Source organism: Podarcis bocagei (genome assembly GCF_964188305.1).
Source record: "Podarcis bocagei genome assembly, chromosome: 10".
In the NCBI taxonomy this organism is placed as follows: domain Eukaryota; kingdom Metazoa; phylum Chordata; class Lepidosauria; order Squamata; family Lacertidae; genus Podarcis; species Podarcis bocagei.
In genome coordinates, this window is record NC_138135.1 from 5,362,147 (window position 1) to 5,379,251 (window position 17,105).

Sequence of the window (17,105 nt, forward strand, 5' to 3'; positions counted from 1 at the left end):
CTCTCTGTGGGCACACTAGCCATCTCCCCTGCAGGGCCATTCCTGGGTGCTTACAAAGTGGGCTCGCCCCCTCAAGCCCCTCTGGGTGGGAATTGCCGCCCACATAATCGTCAGCTGCAGTTCCCCGCCTGCCAATCAGCTGATTTCCAGCTGTTCCGCTCCAACCCCCCATTGTGTTTGGTGTGATTGGTCAGTGCCGCTATCAGGAGATAGTAAGCAACGTTACTGCATGCGTTAGTTGGCTGCGTCAAGGACTTTTCTGTAATACAGTGGCACCTCGGGTTACAGATGCTTCAGGTTACAGATTCTGCTAACCCAGAAATAGTTGTTGTTTAGTCATTTAGTCATGTCCGACTCTTCGTGACCCCCTGGACCAGAGCACGCCAGGCCCTCCTGTATTCCACTGCCTCCCACAGTTTGGTCAAACTCATGCTGGTAGCTTCATATCTTAGTAAGAAATGACAAAGTTGTCTGTGGCGACCCAGCGCCGTCCACTGAGTCCACAGCGTGCGCACACCAAATCACAAGTTGAATGACCTTATTCCAGTGGTTTCCAAACTTTTTTCAAAGAGGGCCAGATTTGATGAAGTGAAGGGCCATGAGAGCCAACCAAAGTTGTTGACCTTTGAAGTTCTTGAGCTTTTTTTTTTTTAGGATTGAAGTTGTTGAGGTCTCTTTTTTTAGGATTTTACCCCACAAAATAAACCGCCACTGAGACTGGATTACTTTATTCCTTGGATGGGGGGAGGGAGCCTCTGCCCGCAAACAGATCAACAGCAGGCCTTGCTTTCTTATTGGCCTCATTGTGTTACCTCTGACGGGAGACACAAGGGATGAATTTTACCTGGATGTCTCGTGTGTGTGTGTGTGTGTGTGTGTGTGTGTGTGTGTGTGTGTAAAAGTCAGAGCCCCATTTTTCCCCGTAACTCAGGAGTCACAGAGTCCAAGCCGCTGCTCAATGTGCACCAGTACCTAAAACACGGACGGATCTAATCTGGTGGCGTGGGGTGGGGGAGGGAAGGATTTTGCAATGTAAACATTGTGGGGTGGGGGACCCCACTTTGCAAGTGGATTGCCGGGATCAGCCCCTCCCCCCTCTCCTGATCCACAGACGGAAGAGGGGAGGGGGAAAACCTTACTCTCCCCCCCCTCAATTCCTCCCCTCCCCTCCCGGCACATCCTTCTCTCACCCCACCCCCCATAACCCCAGATCCCGCCCCCTTCCGTTGCACCCATTTCTCCTCCTCCTCCTGTTCCTCCTCCTCAAAATTCGGATTCTGTTCCGAGAATAAAGGGGGGGTGAGCTCCCTCCCAAACTGCCTGCTTCTCCCGGAAGAGGAGCTTTTGCGCCGGACTGCTGCTCTGGACGTAGCTCTAGGGGGCGCGCTTTCGGAAAGGGGAGGAGGGGCGGCAGGTATATCCCCCCCACCCACGTGGATGTTGCCGGAAAGGAAAGGAGAATCCGGAGCGAGGACAAAGAGGTAAAGGGGGCGCGGGGGGAGGCGAGAGAAGGATCCAGAGACTCCCTCCAGCTCCCGAAAGCGCCTGTCGTGGATCTGGATCCCTGCACGCGTGCTGCGAAGGGGGTTTTCCTTGGGCCCTTAGGAAGCCCACCCAGGGGATCCCAACGAAGCCCCCTCGCCCCATTTCCCCGCGCAGGCATCCCTGGGGCGCTGTGGGTTCCGCGCGGAAAGAGGTGGGCCATGAAAGGGTTAACGGGCGTGAGGGACGCTTGGATAGAGACCCCCTGTCCCTCCCCTGCTCGTTTTGGGGGGGGGGCCTCCGGATGGAGAGATGGGGGGGCGCAGGGCGACGGGTGAGCCACACCAAGGGGGGACTTTGGGTTCAGGGCAGACTCTGTGACAGAGGGAGGGGGTCGAGGAAGTGGGGAGGGGGAGCATCCCTGGGGCAGGGAAGGGCAGCAATGGGGGGAAGAGAGAGAGAGCTAGGAAGACCAGTCTTTGGGGAGACGTCTCCGTGGTGGGGCCTGAAGGGATTCTCTGGAGGGGCCGCCTTGGCTTCTCCCTTCTCCCTCCCACCCAAGAATCGGCCACCCCTTCAAGGCGACCAGAGAGGGATGCCTGGAAAGTGGGGGGTCGTGTCCCCCCACCCCTTCCTTCCTGCAACCTCTATCCTCTTCCCACCCCATAGGCCCCTGCCCTGCCCAGACTGTTGCAGGAATGTATGTATAGGCTGGTAGTCTGTATATCAGCACCATCACTTTAGTGACTTTTGTGATTTGTCCCCACAATCATCACAGTTTCTTCCTATCTATTCAAAGGGCCTTTGCTGCACGATACCAAATGTAGGAATTCACTGATAAATGTCTCTATGTACTGGCTCACAGGGAGAACTTCAGAAATTCATATAGACATGTGAGCTCAGCTACTCAGCAGCCTCTCTGCCTGAGTGATAATCCCTGGCATCCTGATACCTGAGTGCCAGACAGGTAGCCATTCTAGAAAGAACCAACCCAGATGAAGACAAAAGGGTGGGATTAACTTGGCTGGGAAACAGGTCAGGGAGGACAATGGGTGGCCGGCCGGGAGTGTGGCAAAGGCCAAAGAAAAGAGGCCGACCCCTTTGTCCAAGCCTCTTTTGGTTTTCTTCCTTCCAGGATCAGGGTCATCAAGAGCGGGTACTGGCAGCCGGATTAAGGTAACATCTGGCCTGATTGGAAGGGGCATGGCCCCTCCGCCAAGCTAGGGTGCAATTTTCTTTCTGGGCAGGCGCCCAGCTAGACCGCAGAGGGTGGCCTTCTTGTTTTTGTAGCGGCAGGGGGGGGGATCCCTCGAGGCCGCCATTCGCCACCCTCCAGCTGTAGGCCACATTTCAGCTGTTTCCTTTTTGCTGGCGTGGGGGAGGATGGCCGTGGGCTCCACTGGCCATGAATGGTGGTGTGCGACCCCAGACGTAGGCCACACGGCAGCTTTTAATTCTGCTGACGCCGCTTTAAACAACAGGCCACATTTCTGCCATTTCCTTTCTTGTTGGGGGGGTATAAGTCAGGCCGCATGGTGGTAATGTTTTTTTGCACTCCCCCCATCCCCCCTCCATTCTCGCACTTCTGCTCCTAGCAGGGAAATGTAAATATCTCTTTTGTTATACTTGATGGGTGTTTGGTGGAGGGCAAGGAGAACTATGGGGCAGGGTCCAGGATGCTCAGATTACTGCCACCAGACCTCCCCTTTCATGATGTAAGCATGATGTAGTTTGGGGGGGGTGTAACATTGGCATTAGCAGCTAATAAAAGATTGGGTTCTCTCTTGTTCAGGGCTTCCATCTTGTTCCACCTGGTGGCAGGTGGGAGTCCTGTCACGACAGTCTTCAATAAAGACCAAGCCTACTGGCTGCTGTTTTGCTCTGGTATTCCTGGCTGGTGTCCTTGTTTTTTGTCCAGGGGGGCCCTCAGATTTCTCCGTTAACAAGACACACCTTCCTTCCTGCAAGCTCCACCCAATTCCCACCCCATAAGCCCCTGACCTGTCCATAATAATAATAATAATAATAATAATAATAATAATTTATATCCTGCCCTCCCCAGCCGAAGCTGGGCTCAGAGTAGCTAACAACAATAAAAGTAACACAGTTTACATATAATCACAATCAGTTAATAAAAATGCATTCTAAAATCAATTCATTCTAATATCAATTCAAAATCAAAATCAAATTAATGGTAGATACAGCGGTTTTGCCAAGTCCAACCATTGGTCTCCCTGGAGAGGTAAGGAAATCCCAAGAGGAAGAGAGGAGGAGAGAGGCCTTCTAGGAAGCGGCTCTTTGTTTCCGCAGTCCTACCCAGGAATCAGCCAGAAACCTTTTCTTCTTCTTCTTTTTTTATAAAATTTTTATTGGGTTTTACATTTTATATTGACATCACAAACACACAAAGACAGAGACAAACATGTATAATTTCCAATCCTTACTTTCATAACCACATTCTCTGACTTCCCCGCACCTCCCCTTCATACATCCTAATTCCAATAATTAACTCAGCAAGTTCTTACTCTCATTTTTACAGTATTATTACGATCATTTTTTCTTTTAACTTAGTTCTTCTTAGTTAACCAAATTTAACTTATACCTCAATTATAATCATTACATCCTTTTCTAAGGTCGACCCAGGTTCCCTTCCACAGATTTCCCAATTTTATATATTAGTTACTAAACATACTACCTAAACATAAAAATCATAAAATTATAGTCCTTTTGGATTCAAACGCTCTCACCCCCCCTCTTTCCCGGTTTCGATCCCCCCAAAAAGAAGATTCCACGATATCAGTTCTTAGCCTGGATTTCTCACATCCGAGGCCTTCAAATCTCTGTCAGTCCCTCTCCGCCGGTTTTGTTGGTAGTCCTTTATGTTGGTCATCGGGTCTCGAAGGAGCTCTATCCCAGTAAAATCCATGTTTCTTCCAGCCAGTCCTCCATATTCCAAAACGGAGCCCCAATCATATTTCTTGCTTTTTTAAAATCCAAATGTTCCAAATGTCCCAAAGGCTTCCTCTTTCATCTTGAACAAATTTGTAATCCATGATTCATCCACAATTTTCTTGTTTTCTTTATGTTCCACAATTGTAGGCTTCTGGTGGGCCCTTTCCACCAGCAATATTTCCGCTCCTCCTTCTCTCTCCTCTAGTTCTGAAAATATCACTTCTGATTCAGCTGCAGAGTTATTTTTTGTCAAGCCCTTAACACAGTCAACAGGATTATTTACTTTAGAATTCAAGGTTGCAAGATTTGTAGCCATAGCTGTGCTCTGGTCTTGTAGCTTTCCCACGAGAAGAAACATTTTTTCCAACTCAGCCTGTAATTTTCCATCTGCAGCCATTGTAAGTCCCCCCTAGAGAGGTTCTGATTATTTAGTAACCCTTCTCCAACAGTTAATTACCTTATTACTTATTTCTTCATTGTTTCCAACAACTTAAAATCAAATGTAACATGTCTAGTCCACAAAGATATTAAATAACAATTTTTCTAGATTTGACAGCTCGTTTGACAGCTCCTTTGACAGCTGTCAAACTCCTTGTGTCTCCTCAACAGGCTCACTCGCGGATCGCTCCCGGATCCAGGGGGGGTTTCACATCCACTTCTAGAATTCAGTTCTTATCCTCCAGCACAAAACTTCTAATGCCAATCGTGAAATTAATAACTTTTGTCTCACAAAGAGAGAAATGGTCTCTCCACCTTAGTTATCTGATTCTTGCTTTAAATGTCTGCAGAAAAGGGGTGCGGACTTCCTTTTAGCACTCCCCCGATCGTTCCGAATTCAATGAAAAGAAAAATTTTAAGTCCAAATTCCGTACTACTCACGGTTGTTGTTTTTTTCAGCCCAAATGTTCAAGGAAAAAAGTCAGCGATCTCCGGCCATGGCTCGCGGCTTCACTCCACTGAAGTAGCGGTCTACTCACAGCACCACGCCACTCCCCGCACCCTCTCCGAAGCCTTTAAAAAGGCTTCTTTGTGGGTCGGGGGGGCGCAAATGGTGCCCACCAAGTCCACAGGCTTCAGCGCCTATGGTTTCTGAGGGTCCCCGCGTCATCGCCGTGGCAGGACCCGTCTTTAGTAGAGCCGATTCCCTCCGGAGCTCAGAGGGAATCCGCCATTAACCGATCGCGCTAACCCGGAAGATCCCAGAAACCTTTTCCTCTCTCTCAGGCTTTCATCTTAAAGTGTCTTTTCCACTGCCTGGTTCATTGAGGATGAGGATAATGTACACCTGTCATCAGAAACAGGGGTGCAGAGTCAATGGAATGGCTCTCAGGCTTGATATGGAAGTCAAAAGCATTTCTGTTCCTCTTATTCTTTGTAGGCAGTGTCAGAGTGACTGACAAGCTGAGATACAACCCATCAGCATCCAATGATAGCCATTGCATGAATCTTCCCAGTCAAAGGACCCATTTTCATGATAGACAGTGCCTGTGGCTGGAGGCTCTACATACAGGGTGTGCCTATACAGGCCAAAGACTGCCAGTATTAGCACAGGCGAGGTGTGTGACACACACACACTCCAAAAAATTTACAGACTTCGTGTGAATGAGAGTTTGTGGGTGGGATTATCGTTTACGGCAACCCTGTTGCTCCCACAAGGGAGCACCCAGGGGTCAGAACACTCATCCCCCAACATCAATTTCTGGACATGGCCTAGGAGGTAGGAGGGGAACCACTGCATAGCAGGGCCCCCAGCTCCCTTAGAGAGTCCAGAAGGATACCATGGTCAAAGGTCTCCAAAGCCGCTGAGAGATCCAGCAGAACCAGGAAACAGCACAGCTAGGGCAATTTCAGTTCCATGGTGAGGCCTGAATCCCAATTGGAAGGATAATGGTGGCAGAAGCTTTCCTGGTCCTGCAACCCCAAAGCTCCAGGCACTAGACTTTTATTAGCTTTGAAGGGGCCATCGGATACTTGGTGGTCTTTTCTTCAAAAGACAAATATTCTGAATACTTTTTAATTGATGTATGACATAAGCAGCAGTTCCGTTTTACATATTCCACATTGGAGAGATTCTGATACACAGATCTGAGTTCATCGCCCCCCTGAAACTGCTGTGTTAGCAGCACTGCCTAGGCAGTGTGTTTGGGGGTCCTGGGCTGCCTAGACAACAAGACCCCCTTCTCAGCCTGGCTTATATGGTCCCAAGGAAAGCAGAGCAGTACGTCAGGCACCAGCTTGGCTGCAGGAGTGGCTGGAAGGAGGTGTGCAGGGCAGCATCCAACCATCTTAGAGAGTCCACTCTGGATTTGTCTGGGTTTTCCTCCATAGCCTTTTCTTTTCCTGAAGATAACTCACGAGGAAGCGAAGGAGTGAACCAAAGTATTACGACCAGAGTTTTCCTTCTTGATGGGCTCCCTTCCCAGGTTGCCTAGCCCCATCTGCGCTTCACTTTCCTCTGCAGAATGAACATAATCTGCCTCCTTGACTGTGGGATTCACTGTTGTGCTCATCCTTTCCATCCACCAGGGCCTTTCTTCACCTGCAGCAGAATTCCCTAATACACCAAGGATTTGAGACCCATCATCTATCCTCACCTGGTTTTGCCGGCCAGTTGAAGCCGTTCCTGGGATTGTGGTCCCTATTCCATCCTGACAGCTTCTGGAATACACAGGTGAGAGCTGAGTGCAGGGTGGGGACCAATGGTGGATAAATTACTCCAGCAGGCGGACTACATTACCTCCACCAAAAGTACTAACACTCCCCTAACACCCCATGATATTGTATGATTCGGATCTTTAAGACAGAACAGGAATTCATCTCCCCAGAAATAACACAGCTTCAGGCTATCAGTGAATCAATACTACATTTTCAAGGTACTACACATTCCACGAAGCACAGTTTATCTATTTGCCGTGAATATCCTGCTTTTCAGTGTCATTTTAGGATAGTCCTGCGTCAGAAGACGGGCAAGAGATGAGACAGCACATCATTCTTTAAAAAAATCATGCTGCTTTATTAACATTGATTGAGGATTTTGAAAGTTGCTGATGAATTACTATCATCTGATGACATTGCAACTTCATTTCCTAAAAATTGGGAACATGGATAGGAGGTGAGGGAATGTAGGAGATGTTGAAATAGGAGAAGGTGCTAATGGAGCTTGATATGTTCTCTTTCCCTTAGTTCTCTTCCTTGAAACCTAAACAGGATTTCTGTTCCTCCCACTCTGAAGAAGGAGATGGAGAAGACACTTCAAACCCCAGTGAATGGGGCACCTTTCGTATCATTAGGAATAGAAAAAAAAGAGTGTGAAATGCAGAAAATGCTTCATTGAATGAGCACCCATAGTTCACATCAACGACGTCCAACAGGAGGAAAACCATTTAAAGGTATGGAGTGTGGGAAAAGTTTCACTGATAGTGGAAAACTTAGAACACATCAGCGGACTCACATGGGCAAGAAAGAATTCCAATGCAGGGAGTGTGGGAAGAACTTCAGTCAACATGGACACTTAAGTTTACATCAACAGTTTCACACAGGGGAAAAACCTTTTAAATGTCTGGATTGTGGAAAGAGCTTCAGTCGGAGTGATAAACTTAGAGCACATCAATGGACTCACACGGGGGAGAAACCTTTTAAATGCATGGATTGTGGAAAGAGCTTCTGTCGGAGTGATACACTTAGAAGTCATCAGAGGATTCATACAGGGGAGAAACCTTTTAAATGTCTGGATTGTGGAAAGAGCTTCAGTCAGAATGGAGACTTAAGTTTACATCAGCGGACTCACACAGGGGAGAAACCATTTAAATGTATGGAGTGTGGAAAAAGCTTCAGTCAGAGTGGACACTTGAACATACATCAACGAACTCACACTGGGGGAAAACCATTTAAATGTATGGAGTGCGAAAAAAGCTTTAGTGATAATGGAAAGCTTAGAACACATCAACGGACTCACACAGGGGAGAACCCATTTAAATGTATGGAATGTGGAAAGAGCTTCAGTTGCAGTGGAAACCTTAGAAAACATCAAAGGATTCACACGGGGCAGAAACCATTTAAATGTATGGAGTGCGGAAAGTGCTTCAGTCGGAATGGAGCCCTTAAATTACACGAACAGATTCACACAGGGGAGAAACCATATAAATGTATGGAGTGTGGAAACAGTTTTACTGTTAATGGAAGCCTTAGAAAACATCAACGGACACATTCAGGGGCGAAACCATATAAATGTATGGAGTGCGGAAAGAGCTTTACTGATAATGGAAGCCTTAGAAAACATCAACGGACTCATTCTGGGGAGAAACCATATAAATGCATGGAGTGTGGAAAGAGCTTCAGTCAGAGTGGAGGCCTCAGTAGACATCAACGGACTCACACAGGGGAGAAACCATTTGAATGCCTGGAGTGTCGAAAGTGCTTCAGTCAGAATGGAGACCTTAAATTACACCAGCGGATTCACACAGGAGAGAAACCATATAAGTGTATGGAGTGTGGAAAGAGCTTTACTGATAATGCATACCTTAGAAAACATCAACAGACTCACACAGGGGAGAAACCCTATAAATGTATGGAGCGTGGAAAGAGCTTCAGTTTCAGTGGAAACCTTAGAAATCATCGACAGACTCACACAGGGGAGAAACCATATAAATGTATAGAGTGCGGAAAGAGCTTCAGTCAGAATGGACACCTCAATATACATCAACGGACTCACACAGGGGAGAAACCATTTAAATGTATGGAGTGCCGAAAGAGCTTCAGTCAGAATGGACACCTCAATATACATCAACGGACTCACACAGGGGAGAAACCATTTAAATGTATGGAGTGCGGAAAGAGCTTTCATCATAATGGAAACCTTAGAAGACATCAACAGACTCACACAGGGGAGAAACCATTTAAATGTATGGAGTGCGGAAAGAGCTTTCATCATAATGGAAACCTTAGAAAACATCAGCATACACACAGGGGAGAATCTGTTTAAATGTATGGACTGTGGAAGGAGCTGCAGTCAAGAGTGGAACCCTTGATTTATGTTAACAAACTCACACAAAACACAAACTGTATAAATATCAGTAAAATAGATAGCGTTTCAGTCCTGGTGGAAGTTCTAAATCAACAGACTCAGGTACTGGAAGAACATTCGGATTTGAAACCCTAAAAACCATCAACAAAGAGGAGAAGCAGTTTAAATGAAAAGATTGCAAAAAGTGCTTTATTTGCAATGGAGTGTTTAACGAACATCCAGGGACTCTCACATGGAAGAACCCATTTAGATGTATGGAGTGCAGGACGTGTTCCTTTCAGTGTCCACTCTTTCTTCACAGCAATGAACTCAGCAAGAAATCAGTCTTAAACACACAACGTGTATTTGAAGTTCTTGTGTTTATATGTAAAACTGAACAGCAATGAAATATTGAAGGCAATGTCAAACAATGTGAGTATAATCTAAGATTATAGAGATTATATGGGGACCCAGTGAGAACTGTATGCTTTGAAAGCTCAGTAAACTTTTACTGAAGAAGTCCTGGTGCCTCTGTTTGTGTTTTTGACCTAAGTGTAGGAATTGCTCTACATGTGGCCCTTACCCTGCTGCTACGTGGCTCATGCCCTGGAGTTGCTCTATTCAAGCATGCAAGACGGTTTTTGCACCAAAGTCTCTCATCCCCACCACTGCTTCTTCAACAGAACTTCATCCCTGCCCCTGCGTGTTCTGAAGAAAACTTACAATACTGTAATTTAACAAGGATTCTCCCCCCCCCCCAAGCCTTATTGCAAGACGGGGAAGAAGGGAAGTCTCCTGGTGGGTCCCATCTTCACTCGTGAACCCCATGGGGCAACCCCAGAGCTACTGCTTGTTCTGGGGTTTGGAGAAGATAGTTCTTTTTCATAGTCCCAGAGGATTTTATTCAGTCATGCTGCTAGGGAGTTTCCCTACCAGAGTGCATATTACCATCATACTGATTTTACTGTTATTTCTGTTTTTCCTGTCATGGACTGGCTGGGTGTGGGGAGGGGGAGGCACCAGCCGGGGGACCCACAAGGGAAGAAGGCTCAGAGCCTGGGGGCTGGTTGTGGGATGGCAATGAGCAGATAGAGGGAGAAAGGGGAGCAGACCGGGAGGGGAGGTGTTGCAAGCTGAGGAGGAAACAGGGTTTGGTGAGCAGGAAGAGGCTGGGGCAGAGAGCAGTTCAGGCTCAGAGGGAGGAGAGGAGGGGGCCAGGAGACCCAGAGGAGACCAGCCCCTGAAGCATCCAGGGAGACCCCCCCTCCTGCTGTGACAGGCTCCCCTCTCCCATGGTCTCCTAGAACACACAGAGAAACCCGGTTAGGACCCCATGATCTTGCACATGATATTAAGAGGGTGTTTCCCTGCCCCCCAACATGCATCACTTTATTTTTTTAAAAAATAATATTTATTAAAGTTTTAGGAATATAACAAAAGAAAAAAACAACAACAAAGACATCAACAAAGAACAGAAAACCGTCAAACAGAAAAGAAAAAAAGGAAAATACAGAAAAATACAATAAACCTTCTATAACTTAACATTCATTTACTTGTTTCTTTGACCTCCTCACACCTCCCTTTTTGTATTCTGCTTCAATTAGCTATTTCAGCAAATCCTTTCCACCTTTCCCAATTTTTATCCAATCAATTTGTCTTAACATAGTATAATTTTACCTTTCCTGCTTTCCTTCAACAATCTATTTAACTTAAATCCTTTATATTGATTATGCAATAGTCACATAGCTTCATTCCAGCCTCCTTCTAAACTTCCTTAATTTTACTATGTTTCTGTAAATAAACTTTAAATTTCTTCCAATCTTCTTGCACCGACTCTTCTCCCTGGTCTCGGATTCTGCCAGTCATTTCCACCATTTCCATAAGATCCATCACCCCAACATGCCTCACTTTAATCTCTTTGACAATGAACTGTATTTTCAGCCCAATCACCCTGTTTGGAGAGCTCTTTTAGGGGCTCCTTGCAATCTCTCTCTGTTTGAGCAACTCTGAACAATTTACTGACTTCAGAGGAATCACTCTTTGGGAATGGCGGAGCAGAATGGAAGTGGGCGAGGAAGACCCACACTCACTCCGGTTGGAGGAATAGAGTCACTGACCCCTATATTCAAAGGTGATGGCCACTTCTGGAATCCAGGAAGGAATTCCCCCACTCTTGTCACACACAGCTGGGCTCACTTGCCAGAGCCACCTGGAGATCCTGAAAGCAATAGCCATCATCCCTGACCACTGGTCTTGCCTGCTAGGGGTGATGGGAGCTGTAGTCCAAAAACAGCTGGAGACCCAAATTTGGGAAACCCAGTTCACCTTCAAGGAGAAAAGAGGGTTCACTTGCACCAGAACGTCAGGCGAGCCCTGCAGGATCAGGCCCAAGGGGCCCCTGTCCTCCCAGGGGCCAAGCGGAGGCCTCTTCTGGGAAGCCCACCGGCAGCACTTGAACACCAGAGAAGGAAGGAGGCGCATTTCTTCTACGGACACATTTCTGGGGTCCCCATGGTGCCCCCCCAGCCTGGCTCTACTCTGCAGGGCAGCTGTGTGTTGTTTCGCTGCAGGTGAGGCTGCCCCGTGCAATGTGGGGCTCTTAGAAGGAATTTGAGGGGGGCCGGAGGGACTAGGGCTTCCCCGCACTTGCAAAGGACCAGTAGAAGCGGAGGGGAGGCAGGCAGCAGGAGGGCGATGGGGAGGAACCAGCGAGAAGGAGCTTCTGGAGCCTGGGCAGCCCCCTCCCCGCCTGCTCCCTGAAGGTTTCCCGAGCCCCTCCCCTTTCCATTTCAAGGACTGGGGGACCTCAGCATCCCGGGGTTGCTTTGCTCCGAGGGGGGGGAGGGGAAGCTATTTTCTTTGCTGAGGGCAGGAGTCACAATCCTGTCACATTGTGCTGTGTCTGGCTTTTAGGTAAGGGGGTGAGGCTCAGGTGGGACAGAGTTGAGAAGGAAAATATCCCGGGGTGCGGATTTACATCGCGCTGCCCAGCTCCTCAGGGTGCCACTCCCCGGGGGTCCCTCCGTTCAGCAAAAGAAGGAGCCTCCAGCCAAGTTAAAGAAGCAAAGGACGGTCAGTTGACCTGATCTTTATTTGTTGCAACAAGGTTCAAACACCCCAAGAGTAGGAACCCCGAGAAGAGGGTTGCATGGATTTTTAAGACCTCTCCCCATTTCCCACAATACATTTCCCAATACATTTTCTTTGATGCATCACAGATTTGTCACAAAGTAGGAGTCTTTGGCATTCAGAAACATGGACCCGCCCCCCCCCTGTCAACAGCCCCAGTTTCCCACACATTTTTAACTACCCTCTTCCAATAAGAACCTCTTCCAATAAGAACCATATTCACAGATCCCCCCCAGCTGCAAGGCTTTCCTGGGCTTCCCCTTTGGAAGTATCAGGATCCTCCTCCTCCTCCTCCTCCAATCCGGCTTCTGTTCCGGGAATAAGGGGGGGGGTGAGCCTCCTCCCAAACTGCCTGCTTCTCCAGGAAGTGGAGCTTCGACGCCGGATTGCCGCTCAGCGCCATAGCTCTAGGGGCGCGCCCTTTCGGAAAGGGGAGGAGGGGCTGCAGGGGACCCCCCCCCCAACAAAACATCGATGTTGGAGGAAAGGAAATGAGAATCGGGATCGAGGACAAAGAGGTAAAGGGGTCGCGGGGGGGAGGAGAGGGGAGAGAAGGAGCCAGAGAGGGACTCCGCGCCATCTCTCCAAAGCGCCTTCCGTGGCCCCCCCGGCAGGGCCTGGATCCCTGAGTATGTTCTGCGAAGGGGGCTTTCCTCGGCAGGGGAGGACATGGGGCGCCCACCCACGTGGTCCCACGAGGACTCCCTGGCCCCGTTTCCCCCGCGCAGGCATCCCTCGGGCCCTGTGCGCTCCGCGCGGAGAGAGGCAGACGATGAAAGGGTTAACGGGCGCGAGAGACGCCTAGATAGAGACCCCCCTGTCCCTCCCCGTCTCGTCTTGCGGGGCCCCTCCGGATGGAGAGATGGGTCGCGCATGGCGAGGGGTGAGCCGCGCCAAGGGGGCCTCTGGGTGCAGGGGAGACTCCGGGAGAGAGGGAGGGGGCCAAGGGTGGGGGGAGCCGGGGGGAGGAGGGGAGCATCCCCGGGGCAAGGAAGCGCAGCATTGGCGGGGTTGGGGGGAGGAGACCAGTCTGTAGGGAGACGTCTCCATCGTGCACCCACGAGGAATCTCCGAAGGGGCCGGCTCGGCTTCTCCCTCCCACCCAAGAATCGACCCCCCCTTCAAGGCAACCAGAGAGGGATCCCTGGAAAGTGGGGGGTCCTGTCCCCCCACCCCTTCCTTCCTGCAAGCTCCATCCTCTTCCCACCCCATAAGCTCCTGCCCTGTCCAGACACAGCGAATCTGCCAAGTCCAACCACTGTTCACCCTGGAGAGGAGAAGAAAGAGGAAGAGAGGAGGGGAGGGGAGAGGCCTTCTCAGAAGTGGCTCTTTGTTTCTGCAATCCCACCCAGGAAGCAGCCAGAAACCTTTTCCTCTCTCTCAGGCTTCCATCTTCAAGTGTCTTTTCCACTGCATGGTTTATTGAGGATGAGGAAAATGTACACTTGTCATCAGAAACAGAAACAGAAACAGAAACCATATTGTCAGGAAAGCAGTATTTAATGTCTGGACAAGATACAAAGATTTATTGGAAAATAAGACCCCAGGGTGGTTGTCACCTATGGAAGCTAAGGCTCGGAAAAGACTCAATATGGAGGCCAAATGGCCGAAATATTGGGAGATACTAGAACAAAACGGAGACACATGGAGATTGCAGATTTTTGAGAAACTAAAAGATAAAGTGCGAGATTGGTTACATTATTACCAAATTAGAGAGGTTTTTAATATGGATAAAAAAATAGGTTTTCAGGTGGAAAATTCGAAATTAGAAACGGAATTGTTAGAACCTAAAACTAAGGTACTTTCAAGAATGTACAACTTGCTGTTAAAGTGGAACACTCAGGATGAAACGGTCAAATCAGCTATGATTAAGTGGGCACAAGACATTGGTCATAACATTATGTTTGCTGACTGGGAACGGTTATGGACCACTGGTGTGAAATTTACGGCATGTAATACCTTAAAAAAAAATATTATGAAAATGATTTACAGGTGGTACATGACACCAGTCAAGCTTGCAAAAGTATATCATTTGCCTGATAATAAATGTTGGAAATGTAAGGAAACTGAGGGAACATTCTTTCACCTCTGGTGGACGTGCCCAAAGGTTAAGGCTTTCTGGGAAATGATCTATAATGAACTGAAAAAGGTATTTAACTATACCTTCCTTAAGAAACCAGAGGCCTTCCTCTTGGGCATTGTCGGCCAGATGGTGCTAAAGAAGGATAGAATTTTCTTTATGTATGCAACAACAGCAGCAAGAATACTTATCGCAAAGTACTGGAAGACACAAGATTTGCCCACCCTGGAAGAATGGCAGGTGCAATTGATAGACTACATGGAATTGGCAGAAATGACTGGCAGAATCCGAGACACGGGAGAAGAACAAACGGAAGAGGATTGGAAGAAATTTAAAGGCTATCTGCAAAAACATTGCAAAATATTTTAATAATAATAATAATAATAATAATAATAATAATAATAATAATAATAATAATAATAATAATAATAATTTATTATTTATACCCCGCCCATCTGGCTGGGTTTCCCCAGCCACTCTGGGCGGCTTCCAAAAGAATGTTAAAGTGATGCAGGATATAAAGATAGTGTGGCATTGGTGACATAGCTGAAAGGAATATGTAAAAATGTTTTATGAGAAATAAGTAAAGAAACATAGCAAAATTAATGAATCTGAAAATGACGCTGGATTAGAAAATAAGTGGTTAGCTGAGGTAATGGTTAATTTAAAGAAAATAAGCAATATTAAAATTAGGCTAAAAGTAAGGGAGGGATTTGCTGAAAATAAATCAGAAATTGGAATACAGAAAGGGGAGGTGTGAGGAAGTCGGGAAAATAAGTTACAAGAAATTAAGATTTGAACTGGTATGATTTTTTTTTGTTTTCTATGTTTTACATTTTTGTTATTGTGTTGTTTTGTTTGGTTATGATAAAAACTTGTTGAAACTCTAATAAAAATTCTTTAAAAAACAACAACAGAAACAGGGGTGCAGAACCTATTTAATTGATCTCAGGATTGATATAGAAGGTGCGCCTCAAAGGCATTTCTGTTCCTCTTACTTTTTATAGGCAATGTCAGGGTGACTGACAAGCTGAGATACTTCCCAGTCAAAGGACCCATTTTCATGATAGACAGTGCTTGTGGCTGGAGGCTCTACAGGCATGGTGTGCCTATGGAGGCCAAAGACTGCCAGTATTAGCACAGGTGAGCTGTGTGACCTTCCCAAATTTACAGACTGTATGTGAATGAGAGTTTGTGGGTGGGATTATTGTTTACGGCAACCCTGTGATTTTCTCCACCCAAAACATTTCGTGACCTGATATTGCACTACGAATTCCAAAATAACTACCAAAAAATCACAAGATAATACAAATGATTGTAGTATTTATACCCTGCCCATCTGGTTGGGTTTCCAGTACACATAAAAGACAGTAAAACATCCAACATTAAAAAGCTCCTTATACAGGTCTCCCTTCAACTATCTTCTAAATGTCAGATAGTTGTTCATTTCCTTGACCTCTGAAGGGAGGGTACCAGCAGAAAACCCTCAGAGGAGGACCTCAGTGTTCAGAGTGAAGGATGGGCGTGGAGACACTCCTTCAGGTCTACAGGGCCGAGGCTGTTTAGGGCTCTAGGTTCCAGAACTTGCTCCTTCATAACGATCTCCTAGACTGACATATAGTTAGGAGAGTAGGAAAAAACGCTCAGATCAGGAATAAATTCATATCTCAAGAAATAACACAACTTCAGGTTGTTAATGAATCTGTACTACATATTAAAGGATGAAGTTTCCACTAAGTAGAGTTATCCCTTTGCCTTGAATATCCAGCTTTGTCAGTGCCAGATTAGGGTAGTCCTGTGTCAGAAGAGGGGCTCGAGATCAGGCAGCACATCATTATTATGAGGAACAATGGGGTAGGGGTGTTTCACATTTACCAGCTGCTCTCTTTCTGCTTCTCCTGCTCTCTCCATGCAATGCAAGGCATGTAGACAGAGGTCCATCTCCAAGAACAGGAGCTTCCCTGAGCACCCATTCAGCTGACCCCAAGCACCAAGCCTTGTCACTAATTCTCTGACTGATCCAGACCACACTCCCTGGAAAAGATGTAGACCTGGGTCTCATATAATGGTCCACATGGACTTCCTGAGGCCATTGGGACTGTGCAGGTGATTCATGAAGATCTAGAGGTGGAAACAGGGGTGGATGGAGGATTATGATGCCGATGATGGGAAATGTCCAAAGGAACGATGAACCAGAGAAAGAGAGGGCCTTTTCATGGAGAGAGAGTAGCTGCATTTCCAGTGAGAAAACAATTGATGTGAAAAGGCTGTTTTCCAAGATAATGCTGCTTTATTAATGATGATTGAGGATAACAAAAGGTTGCTGATGCATTACTATCATTTGACATCATTGCATCTTCATTTCCTAAAAATTTGGAAGCTGGGTAGGATGCAGGGGAAATATAGGACATGTTGAAATATGAGGTGGTGCTAATTGCATCTGATATGCTCTCTTTTCCT

The 17,105-nt window shown here is 47.2% G+C and overlaps 1 protein-coding gene across 1 annotated transcript; it reads left to right on the forward strand.

Moving 5' to 3' along the window:
* Positions 1-1,395: 1,395 nt before the first annotated feature.
* Positions 1,396-9,415, forward strand: LOC308596888 (uncharacterized protein; the record flags this gene model as incomplete). Its single annotated transcript, XM_081212192.1, has 3 exons — positions 1,396-1,481; positions 6,961-7,105; positions 7,618-9,415. Exon 3 carries the CDS (start codon positions 7,769-7,771, stop codon positions 9,413-9,415), a length of 1,647 nt encoding a protein of 548 aa, XP_081068318.1. The 5' UTR covers positions 1,396-1,481; positions 6,961-7,105; positions 7,618-7,768.
* Positions 9,416-17,105: the final 7,690 nt, after the last annotated feature.